This window comes from Cyanistes caeruleus, chromosome 2, assembly GCF_971803275.1.
Source record: "Cyanistes caeruleus chromosome 2, bCyaCae1.hap1.1, whole genome shotgun sequence".
In the NCBI taxonomy this organism is placed as follows: Eukaryota; Metazoa; Chordata; class Aves; order Passeriformes; family Paridae; genus Cyanistes; species Cyanistes caeruleus.
Window position 1 is genome coordinate 97,288,248 of NC_141702.1, and position 12,056 is coordinate 97,300,303.

The 12,056-nt window shown below is 41.5% G+C and overlaps 1 protein-coding gene and 1 long non-coding RNA gene across 11 annotated transcripts in view; one reads left to right on the forward strand and one right to left on the reverse strand.

Moving 5' to 3' along the window:
- The window catches only part of LOC111926655 (uncharacterized), a 31,923-nt gene extending 23,043 nt beyond the window's left edge, over positions 1 to 8,880 (reverse strand). The window contains exon 1 of one of the 2 annotated variants that reach the window (XR_015283677.1): positions 8,131 to 8,880. This is a non-coding gene — a long non-coding RNA (uncharacterized LOC111926655). The remainder of the gene's footprint in view (positions 1 to 8,130) is intronic. The other variant, XR_015283678.1, reaches the window with a different exon arrangement.
- SYT14 (synaptotagmin 14) overlaps positions 8,855 to 12,056 on the forward strand; it is an 80,055-nt gene continuing 76,853 nt past the window's right edge. For 4 of the 9 annotated variants that reach the window (XM_086878498.1, XM_086878502.1, XM_086878501.1 and 1 more), the window contains exon 1: positions 8,917 to 9,020. Coding sequence is in view for 4 of the 9 variants with exons in the window: in XM_086878502.1 (XP_086734628.1) it covers positions 9,008 to 9,020 (13 nt within the window). In the remaining 5 variants the exon portion in view is untranslated. Of the gene's footprint in view, positions 9,021 to 12,056 lie in introns of all 9 variants that reach the window. The other 5 variants (XM_086878500.1, XM_086878496.1, XM_086878499.1 and 2 more) reach the window with 4 other exon arrangements.

The window sequence follows — 12,056 nt, forward strand, 5'->3', positions numbered from 1 at the left end:
TAAAATATTCTATTATTCAATGAATGATTAATCTCTTTAAATAACTTATAGGGCCAGATCCTGTCCTAACTATGGTGATATAACTCCAGTGGAGTACTTTTCTCTTTTGGAGAGTCACATAGGCTGCAGTTGAAAGAATACTGGGAGCAGGTTCAAATGAAACTCAGAGCCAAAGAATGACCTACCAAGGGCAAAAATGTGAGTGGAGGAGAGGGAAAGGAGAACACAGATGATAACCAGCAACAAGGACCAATGACTTTGGGAGAACTGGCAAAGAAAATGGTGGTAGAGAATACAGCTTTCACTTGGACTGAAAACATTTCTGGGAGCCAACAAGAACTGCCAAAGCAAAGTAATTGTGTAGATTGAGATCAGCAGTGGAGGGGCTCCAGACACAGGTAATATGTAGCTGGAAAGAATGAAAAATAAGTTTAGTATTAGAAAGGGACAAAGAAGGTGGAAAGTTAGAAAGTACCATTCTAGACAGCTGTTGCCTCACAGTTGTAACAATATTATAATGATAAGCCCAGCTCAGTAACTTGGGATTTAGGATAAATATTTTTGAAGTTTCGTGGCCGGTTTGTGAATATTTTTCACATATTCTTTGAATTTTCCATTACATTTTTTCCAGAGGTACTTGTGTATCTACCTCTCTTAGAAAAGATGTGAATACTAGATGGTCATTTAACACATCTGAAATAAAACAGTTTCATTTCTGTATGTCTGCATTAAGCTTTTTGAAAAGCAGAGAAGATACATCTTTTTGGGGAAAACATTTAGATAGCTGAAGTAAATTTATGACTAAGTCAAACTCACACCAAACAGAAACAGAGGTTTTAAAGCCATATGACTAATACCTTACTGCCCCTTCATATCGTTCCCCACTCTACTAACACAACTCATCCTTCCCCTACCAAACCAATCCTGCTCTAGTGCCATCATGCCCTGAAGGAATCATGTTCACTTATCTACTCTTCCAGGATAGAAGATATTTCTCCATGGACAACTTCCTCATTTAAATGTAAGTTTTCAGTATTCCAATCTTTTATTACCATGGGGTATCAGTAGGATAATTAAGGGAATTAAGGAAGTCAGACTGGAATATATATCACTTTATTTCTTCTTTCATGAGAAGCTGGGTCTTAGAGAAGAAGAGTTGTTTGAGTGGCAAACTAACTTCAGTTTAGTTTGTTACCAGGTCTTTTTTTAAAAAAAATAATTTCTGCCTCTGTGAAGTTCCCCATTTGTAAGTATTTGTATTTCAGAAATCTTTGTGAAAGTTTCTGCTAAATTCCAGACTGAAAGTTGGGCAATTTTTGAAGGCACATGCTTAATCTAGCAAATATAAAATGGTTTTAATGAACTAATTCAGTAGCTTTTTATTAATTACCTTCAAAATGTAGATTAAGCCTGAGTATTTCATATACGTAGTACTTTGTGATTCTACAGCTCTTCTGCAGAATTCTTAATCTTGATGTAGTTGTATAAAAGAACAACTTTTAAAAAAATCAGCACTACCAGTTTATGTATAATTTGATTTTTTTCATGGAAGGAAGCCTTTTAATAAGGCAATAGAAATGTTAATCAAAAAATGCATTTAAATAGGTTCCTGCATTTAACAGTGACTTTAACAATTCTGCAGGTCTCATACATTTTTAGTAAAAATTTTTCTTTAGTTTCAGAAATGTCATTAATGCATCAATAGAATATTTGTGGTGCCATCAGAATGAATGACATATTCTGGTAGTTATTTTAAACGTAAGAACAGAACGTATGTTCAGAAACAGCATTAAGAACAGCTCTGCTGTTCCAAAAATCAGAGTAGATCATATGTTGCTGTATGACTTTGAAATAGTTTAAATAATTAAAAGGCAATCTAAAGCTTTTATCAGTAAAATGAAACATGAAATTAGATGGATGCAGCCTTTTGAACCCTTATTTTTTTAAAAAATATTTTTACAATACTCCTCCTGGGGACTAAGTTCAGTGGGAAAGGAAGTAACAAGTACTCCAGAGGCTTGAGCTCTCAGCTGTGCGGGAACATATACAAAACAAGTTGCTGCAATTAGAGAGAAATGAAATGCAGATTATATACTTAGCACAAGCCTCCCAGCAGGAATGGTTAAGGACACCATTTCATTCCAGAGAGACCCTACGAGGTCTGGCTGCAGCTACAGCCTTATGGTTGCTAAGGGGACAGTGTTTGTCAAGCACTTTCTTTTGTTGCTAGACACTGTCGCCCTCCTCTGCAGAGATCATCTTTGCCTGCTTTTCATGCAGACCAGCTACACAAAAGTACTCAGTGCAATCCAGGAGTGGTGGCTTGAGCAAACCAGGTTACAGGTGGGAGGACAGAGAAGCAAAGCACGGAAGCAGGGAATGTACTAAAGGCAATTAGGGGGAGATGAAGAATGAGAGTGAAGGAAGCTGTTTCATGGCAACAGGAGTGACTTTGCCAAGGTTAGCCAAGAACAGCAACTGTGGGTAAGTTTGGCCAGGGCTAGTCAATAAACCAGTATTAGCATACATGCTGTGGGTAACTAATGCTGTAAACCACCTTGTGAATCTCTTATCACTTCCCCTTCCTTGGGAGTGTGATTAACTCCCTGTGCTGACACCACCACCTATGCATGCACCACTTTTCCAAGCTGCCTGGGCCACAGGGAAGAGAATCTCTCCCACTCTCGGATTCTCAGTGCCAGTTGGTGAGCAACCAGCTTTAAGAACACCCTGACAGGAAAACTTCTGTACCATTCAAGCAGTTTGAGAATTAAATGTTTTAATAACCAACACTCTGACAGCTTTAACTCTGCCTCTATGTATGCTGCGGTTTTACTGCTTGTTGCAGCTCAGTCTCTGTTCACACCATTTGCAGCTTCTCCTCTCTATCAGATGAGGTTGTGACAGCAAGGTCATTCATTTTATGCTGGCATGAACCAGCCCAATAGGCTGTTAGCATCCAGGACCTTGTTCTATCTAAAAATAGCCCTTCAGGAGAACTGGATCATATCTTTCAATCCCCTTTTAATATTTTAAGTATGAGTAACGGAGATTGAATTTGATTTTGTTCCATGGTATTTCCTTTGATGGCTTTTTGATGAAGAAGATTTTTTTCCATCAAAAAACTGTGTGTGGCTTTCTGAATGGCTGGCTGTTCATACTGTGTATTTACCTGTTTTCATATCACTATTTTATACTATGGCTTCTCTAATTGTATGTTCACATAGCTCTTCTGTAAGAAAGCATTTGTTTTCTGGGATGTTTGTATACGATACCTGTCTTTGCAAGAACAGGGTTTTTTTTTCTGAAAATTTGCATTAAAATGTATGCTTGGTTTTTAAAGTGTAGCTGAATGGTTCATTTTTCATATTTTGTTGGAGTCGTGAAGGCCATTTGTTGGGCTTTGAGATTTCTAATTCCTAAGCAGATTAGGTTTATGTGAACATGTTCTCTTTGTCAAATGCTTCTTCCTGGGAAAGCTGAAGGAAGCCTCAGCTTAGGAACAGTGGGTCAAGTTCATCAAGATCCCAGAAATATTTAGGTTCCTTCCAGTTTCAGGGAAACTAACTTCTGCGTAGAGGAAAGAGAATGAAACTAGTACCCTCATTGAAGAAAAGGTCAGGAGAATCGAGTAATTACTACAAATCATCATTAGTACTTTTCATTTGACAGCTTCTCAACCATTCAAACAGCCTATGCAAAGCTCTGGAATAATTGCAACATATCCTGTTAACACTGAGAATGCAGCAGAGGATAACATGAGGTTAACCTAGAGATGTCCCACTGGGGAGGGATAGAGATAAGTGGTACAGAACTACATCTGCAGGGCACCCACTTCATTAGTTCAGCTTCTCATGGAAAAGCTGGCACATCTAAATGGATTGTGCATGAATTTGGCATATGACTTTTTTTTGCACACTTTTGGCTTACCATTTCTGTAGTTTGTGTGAGCACATGTGCTCAATGATTGACACATTTCTTTGGAATTGCATTTAATAGTCCTATGTGTATCTTCATGACGTTTTTTGGGGTTTTTTTGAGCAGTGCAAGGCAACACAGGGGAATAATATTAACTTTGGTTTTTTGCGCCAGTTAAGATTTTTACGAGTGCACCAGTAAGAGTCATTATGTTATTAATCCAGCTCTGAAGTTTGCACGTGACTTATGGCTCACTGAAGGTCCACTAGAATGAAGAGGCATCAAAAAATCACTTTTTTGTTTATGTTTTCAATTTTTATTTCTGTAGCAGATGCATTACCCATGGATTAACAATGTGAATCTGAACAAAAATCTTTCAATTTTGATTTAGCTCATAGGACCTTTTCCAACTGTATCCCAGTTGGAAATCCTACCTTGCAGAGTCCCAAATTTGGCAGAAGGAAGGTGCTGCTGGAAATGCTATTTTCCAGTTTCTCAATAGTTTATTCTTGAATATGAAGTTACAAATTGAGTATTATTTGGCCAAATAATTTGCTTCAAGAGTTTTGTTTCTTTTCCAAGAAGTGGAGACTTGAGTGTATCTGGTGTATCACTCTTACCACATGTAGCTCTGCAATTCCAGAGGTCTCAGGCTGTCTTTTCTAGCTTTCAAAAACTATGAGAAGCTAAGTAAGAGTCACAGGTTATTTACTTAGTGCCAAAAAACTTGATAATGCAAACCTTAATATTGAAAGGTCAGGTGTTTAATGTCCTAATAAAGAACACTGTGCATGCAGAACTAATCTGATTGCAAATCTGATTGGCAGTGTTCAAAAAATTGCTGCCAAAAATCCTTACGGGAAGTTGTAAACTGATATCCCAAATAAATTAGGACACAGCAGTGTATTGTAATTCTAAGCCATCTTTTCATCTGCTGGAGTAATAATGTCTTTGGAGATCTTTCTTAAAAATACTTTGGAGGTTGTGTTTTAACTCCAACATTATGGGTTAGAGATTTTGTCTATTTGTCACTTCACTTCAACATTGCTGCACCAGGTTTTTTTGCATTCCTATAAAAAATCTGCAAGGAAAGAACACCCTGGAAATGCATATCATTGTGCTTCTTGCTGGCACTTTTTTAAGGCTCCTGGTCAAAAAACTAGAATTTCAGTTTTGTGGGAGTTTTGATCCATTCTTTAAAAATCAAATCTGATTTCTTTTCAGACTGAAATACAACCAGAGAAATACACAGGGAGATGTGGCTGTATGCACACAGTTTTGGAACACCCCATTAACTGAAATTTCAACAAAAGACTGAGTTTTCTAACTGAAAGATCTTATCTATATAAAGATCCAGATACTTCATTTTAATGACATAATTTTGTTAAAATGTAATATGAAGGAAAAAGTCTTGAGATTAAAAGCTTTTGTCTGAAAAGCAAGATTTTGGGTATTTCACCCCCTTCCAAAGTGGCATTTCAGTGAAATCACTGTGCTTCTGCAGAGTACCTACAGCTGAGTGAAATGGCAACATTCCACGGGTTAATTTACATCCAGCTCTTGGAAACTTTCTGCCACTGTTTGCTTAATTGTGAACTCACTTCATTCACATCATGACAATCATAGATACCTTATCTGCCTGGCATCTTAATTAGCAGATTACTAATCTAGGGCTTCAACCTTTCTTGTTACTGATAAATCTGCATTCTCTAACACTTCAGTTAATCTTCTCATTCACACATGCCATGGTTTACATATATTCTAAGTTGTCATGAAACACAGAATCTTAAATGATATCTGGTTTAATAGTAAGATTATGGCTAAAACAGAAGAGAAAATCCAAAAAGGTCTGGCAATGATCAGGCCTCAAATGGATCTTTAATGTATTTCTCCTCCTAGAACACTCATGCCAAAGCTTCCATCAGGTTTTGGTTTTAATTGCCAAAGTACCTTCACATCAGTGCAGTGAAAGAAGTTTCTCCAGTGTAGGTAGTTTGTTGAAAAGTTTAGGGTTTATGGGATTAAATTTATCCTATGTCTGTCAGATAGTTGCATTGTTATCATCAAATCTGTTGTCACAATAGGTTCCTTTGACAGGGAACTCTTGATAACCTGTAAATTGTTTGTACATTAAGGATTTATCACCTTTACTTAATGTCTGGAGTTGAGCTGTAGTCATGTTTGTGTGCAGCTGTGCTATTCTGCAAAGGGCATACTTGTGGGATCACATGTAAATGATTCCAGCAGAATGAATTGCCCACCAGATTCAGTAAAAAACTTCTGACATATCCAAACTTAACAGTTGTACTCCTTTTGTGCAGGGAACAGATGAAGCTATGGCTTACACAGTCTCAATTACACCATAGGAACAAAACTAAAATAGTTGAATTTTGGAAGTTTGTTCAAGATTTGTACCTCCTGGTAACATTGAAAAAAAAGAGACTGTTATGGTAGTGGGCAGGAGTATCTGCTGTTTGAATAAAGCTTAGAAATTTTAAACATGTACTTGTGAAACTTAAGCACAAATAGAACAGACTTGATTCAGCATAGCTCAGAAAAGTCGTGTTTTGGTTCCTTACACATATATTTCACAGCATGTCTTTGTTGATGTGGAATCATGTTTGTCCCAAAACTGTTTTTCCAACCGAGCTTTCATTATTTTTGTGGGAAAATTGTATTTCTTTTATGTTTTGAAAAACAAACCCCTGAACCAAGAGTTACAATCATTAGTGTCACTAATTCAAAACATAGGTTCATTTCTCACCCTCAAAAAGAGTTTGTTCAATGACATGAACTTCTGTATCCCATTATGGTAATTGCATGCATGAATCATGGAATCATGATGACATATGAGGCTCTCCAAAAATTTTGGATGACTTTTTAAACATCTCAAAAGCTATATGCTGGATTCTGTATGGGTGGATGTCTATGCCCTGGAAAGATTTGATGACATCTGACTGGTAGTTCCTTCATACTGGGGATGCTGCCAAAAGCAGGAGAAATAAAAAACAGAGCAAAGAAGAATAATAACTCTATCTATGTACCTGATCCCACAGGAATCTTCATCCCTGTACTCAATACAGCAATATCATCAGAAAGATGGCTATCAACACAAATTGTATGGAAAACTTCAGGGTTGGAACACTGTCTAGGAGCAGGAGGGCTGAGGAAAAGGCATGGAAGGAAGAGGAAGAACAGCAAATCATCAGGGTATTTGAGGTAAATGTCAGTGCTGGTACAGAGAAATGTATTTGTCATTAAGCTCTGCTGACATTTTCTCTTTGAAGATCTTTCTTACAGTTGGTTCTGGTCTGGACATATGTCTGTCATTTGGGACTTGTGTTTTTCAAGACAGCCATTTTCGTTGGCTGACTGTGCTTTTAAATGCCTCATTTTTAAGTTTTGGGGGTTTTTTTGTTGGTTTTTTTTTCCCCCTGAGGTGAAGAACAAATTTGAGAAAACACATTGATTTTTCTATATGACAAAAGATTTGTGACGGCTGTGAGGCTGAAGGGGAATTAAGGCTTCCAGGATTTGAATGGTGACTAAACATTTGGCAGAAAGATGATACAAAAGGTACAAAAGGTATTCCTCCTTATCATCTTGTGAAAATTTTCCTGTTTGGCCAATCTACCCCTGTATGAAAAACATGTTTGCATGTAGTAATGTGTTTTTTTATAGCTCCAAATTTTACCAGGTCTTTCTTTCACAGTAACAGAATTTCATGTACATCCTACATCCTGTAAAATATTACAATATAAAATTAATAGTGCAAGCTATCTGCTTGACTGTTTTCTCTCTTAGTTGCAGCAGCCATGCATGGTTTGCCTCAGATGTCCTTCTGGATCCTTGCAGTAAATGCTGCAGGGCCTTTTGAAAAACCCTGTCCTCTTTTCTCACTGTGATGATACTTTTGCCACTTCTGGGAGGCAAGGAAGAGAGTGTAGAAGAAGGATGTCCTGGCTGGGACAACAACTACAGAACTCCAGGGAAATAGAGGCCTGGTACAAGTGCAAGAGAGCTGAGGAAAAGGCACAGAAGGGAGAGGAAGAACCTGCTGCAGATGGGACAGAGGAAGGAGTAGCAACAGAGGTTCCAATACCTCTTGACCTGCTCCAACAGGTCCACAGGCCTCAGAGCTGAATGTGGTATCCTAGGTATGTTCTCGTGAGAGTGGAATAGAGGGGGAGAATCCACTCCCTTTAAACTTACCTCCAAAAGACAGCTTCAGCCTGGTATTTTAAAAGAAATGGAAAAGAATCCTGGAAAAGACAATCAGTAGAGGCGGTACTAGCGCTGCCATGCGCAGTTTTGTTCAGTTATGGATGTGATTGGTTAATGCAATGAATCAAGTTGGTTTTATCACAACCTGTGAGTGTTTGAGGTCACTCGGTCTGTTCAGCCAGCAGGAAACTGAGGGGAGATCATTGCAGTTACAACTTCTTCCTGAGAGGAAGAGCAGGGGAAGGCACTGATCTCTTCCCTGTGGTGCCCAGGGACGGAACCCAAGGGAATGGCCTGTAGTTGTGTCAGGAGAGGTTTAGGTTGGATATCAGGAAAAGGTTCTTGACCCAGAGGATGGCTGGACGCTGGCTGAGGTTCCCCAGGGTCCCAGCACTAAGCCTGGCAGAACTCAGAAAGCTTTTGGACAATGCTCCAAGGGACACGGTTTGACTCTTGCTGCGTCTTGTGCAGAGCCAAGACTTGGACTCGATGATCTTCTTGGGTCGCTTCCAACTCAGGGTGTTCTGTGATTCTGTGAAGCACGGCTTTGCTGACACTTAGCGCCCTCAGAGCTTCGGGTTCTATTTCAGCCCCTCGCTTTGGGAAGGAAACCCAGGGAACAGCACCATGGAAAGCGCAGGAGCTTCCCTGACGGGCAGCCTCGGCCCCCCGGGGCCGTGAGGGCTGAGGGCTGGCGGCGGCGGGCGGGCCCGGGCGGCGGCGGGGGGAGTGACGCGCGCCGGCCCCGCCCCGCTCACCTCCCGCCCCGCCCCTCCCGCCGCTCCCGCCTGGCAGCCGCGGCGCCCGGCAGCGCCTCTCCTGCGTGCGCTCCCTCCGCTTGGTACGGCCCACCCCGCCGGGGATCATGGCGATTGATGGTAAGTAGGCCAATAACGGGCTCCTCTCTCTCGCCCCGAACCGCTCCCCTCCCCCAGCCCCCTCCTCTCCCTCTCCTCCCCCGGGCCTGGGGAGAGGGGCGGCTCCGGGGGGAGGGAGGGCTCCCACCGCGGCGGGAGGTGGGGGCGCACCGAAGCCGAGCGGGACCTCAGCCGAGGAGGGCGGCGGGGGGGCGCCTCCTCTGCTTCCCCGTCCCCCTCGGCCCGGCTGCGGGGGCTACGGGTCAAGGGCTCTTTGATGATGGGGGAGAGGTGAGTGTGGTGCTCCCTCCTCCCGTCTCCGTGCCCAGGAGCCGGGCGGAGTAGATAAATCCCTGGCACGGTGGCCGGCATCCTTCCTCCTCCTCCTCTTCCTCCTCCGCCGCCGCCTGCCCCGGGGATGCCGGGCGTGCGCCCGTGGGCGTCGCGGAGGGGACCTGAGGAGGACGGAGCCATCCATCCCCCCGTGCCGTGAGCCGCCCTTGCTCCGGCGGGGTGGCGGGGGCGGCCCCCGGGCTGGGCTCTGCCGCCCCTGCCCGCCGCCGGGTCCCGGACCGCCGGCGACCCCCGCACCCGGGCCGGGAAGGTCGGTGCCGGAGGCGCGCAGCCCTGTCCACCCTCCCCGCAGGGACTTTGCCAACTGCTCTAAAACTCGTTGTCACTCTCCTGGCCCCGGAGTCTCTGAAAGCTGAGTCCTCAGGCTAGGGATGCTCCCTGCTCTCCGCCGGTTGCTGGGCGCTAACAGGCTGCACAGGAGCTGCTGTCCGCAGATCTTTCTAGTCATCACTTAGAAACAACAACAACAACAACAACAAAGGAGCGAGATGTACTAGGCACTTGTTGGGTTTGTTTGGAGATGCTCATCTTCAAAGGCAGGGCTTCTGAGCTTTGCTTTGAAAGCTCTCCTTTCGACTCTCAGAGTAATTTTGCACCTCGTTAAAAATCCTTTAAGAAAAAAAACCCAAACAAACCGAACTGTGTTTCTACCCAGACAAGGACCTAAGCTATACAGCTTTCTCGGCCGAGGGGTTTCTTTCTGAAAGCATCTGTTATAACTTAAAGGAATTAGGAATACAGTGTATATGTGGGGGAAACTGTTCTCGTTTGTTTCGCATGTGGGATGCTTCTCTGCTGTCAGCTTCCCTGGATTAGTAACTCAGGCCTCTGTAAGGAGAAGTTGCACTGATCAAGCAAAGCTGCATGTTCACCCTGTCTTGGAAGCTGTGCACACCAGGAGTCTGAGCTGGCCAGCTTTGTGTTGGCTGGGTTCTTTTCTGCTGAAAAGTCCTCTTAATATTATCAAGAAGATAGCAAAAAAATTCTGCTTGGTCTGGACATTTTACATAACTTGAGCTCGGAAAAAAAAAAAAAATTATCCTTCAAAATCTGTCTCTGTTTTCATTTTAGACAGCATTATCCCAGAAATCTGTGAGGATCTGTTAGATCTGAAAATATTCACAATATGTGAAATTCATGTGTAATATTTTCAGAGGATTGAGGGTATTATTTCTTTAAAGTTAAAGCAAATAGTCATGGATGAATGAAGCGATCTAGCCTTTGAAAAGAATGCAACACTTCTTATTATGGCCAGACTTCAGAAATAGCTCAACTGTCTTGTAGATGCTTATTTAAAATATCCAAAATGGGACTTCAGCTCTTGAGAAAATTGGGTGCACAGTTTACATTTAAATGTGAGGTGGGATTAAAACATATTCCAGTCATGAAAGGGGTGTGCTAGGTTTTGATTAGGTCTCTTCCTGAAGACAGCAAATACAATGCATTTTTCTGCTGTAGCCTGTAGCAGGCATGCCTCCTCCTCATTGTTTTCAACTGACTGGCTGATTGCTGTAGAGTTGTTGGTACATGTTACAATTTTTATTCCTTACCTTGATGCTCTCTCCCTCCTGTTTGTGCAACAGTACCTTGCCTTGATTATACTTTTTAGCAGTGCTGTGTTCTGGCCAGCAGTGTTTAAAAATATGAGTTTGATTGGGTTGAATATTAGCGCTTGAACCTCAAAGCTCTTGAAGGCAGCATCAAACCATGTGATTTCTAGCCTAAACTGTCAAAATACAGAATTTGCATTGTGTCAAACTAATTTTTTAAATGTATTTAAGTAAACAGAGAAAATACTTTGCTCAGTTTTAGGGACACAGCATTTGGCCACATTTAATTTTTTTAATTTTTTTTTTTTTTGGTAGAGGCAGCAGAGAAAATAAGGAAGATTGAAAACTTCTCTTTAAATAATAATTATAGAATAGTTAAAAAATCCTTCAAAGCGGGACATAGATGTGAAGAGTGCACAAAATTAAAAGAGCTCAAATTAATATAGAATTTCTTAGCTCCTTTTGCCTGTTCTTAAGAATGAACACTTTTTCAGAAATACCAGTTTCCAGTGGTTCTAACACTAAACCTCAAAGTTTTTGTAAAAGTGAGGCATTTTGTGTGAAGTGTTACAGAGGACCAGGCTGCCACTGTCCATGGCCAGTGACCCTTTTGGTCATTGTCAGTGCTTTATTACGCCAAATGACAGACATATAAAACACAAGTATTTTTCATATGACCAAGTTCAAAGCCCTAATCTAGTGATTGCAGGAACTATTACGTCTTTTTCTTTAGAAAGTTCATGTCATGTTAAAACATGTTCCATTTGTATGTCTTTATAAAGACATCCAGTTAGATTTTGCATAGGTCAGGCAATCTCAGATGTGTGAGGAAACAACAGAGAGCAAGTCTGTTGGAAAAATTCTGGCTCAAATGAGTTTAAAGAATTGTATTTGCAGTTCTTATTTTCTGTATAGTTATCTTCCAAATTACGATTTTTACTAGGAGCTCTGTTTTATGATGCCGAGTTATTTATTGCTTAATATGTCCACTTTTTCATAGGGCAGGATTAGTATGGAGAGTATCAGAATGGGGAGCTGTTAAATGTGGTAGAAAGGCCAAACTGAAAGCAGTAGTAAAACCAGACTGATGGACAGTCTGAGATTAAAATCCTCCCATCTACTGCTGCCCAAGCCTGGGGTCTTGTGGCAGTTC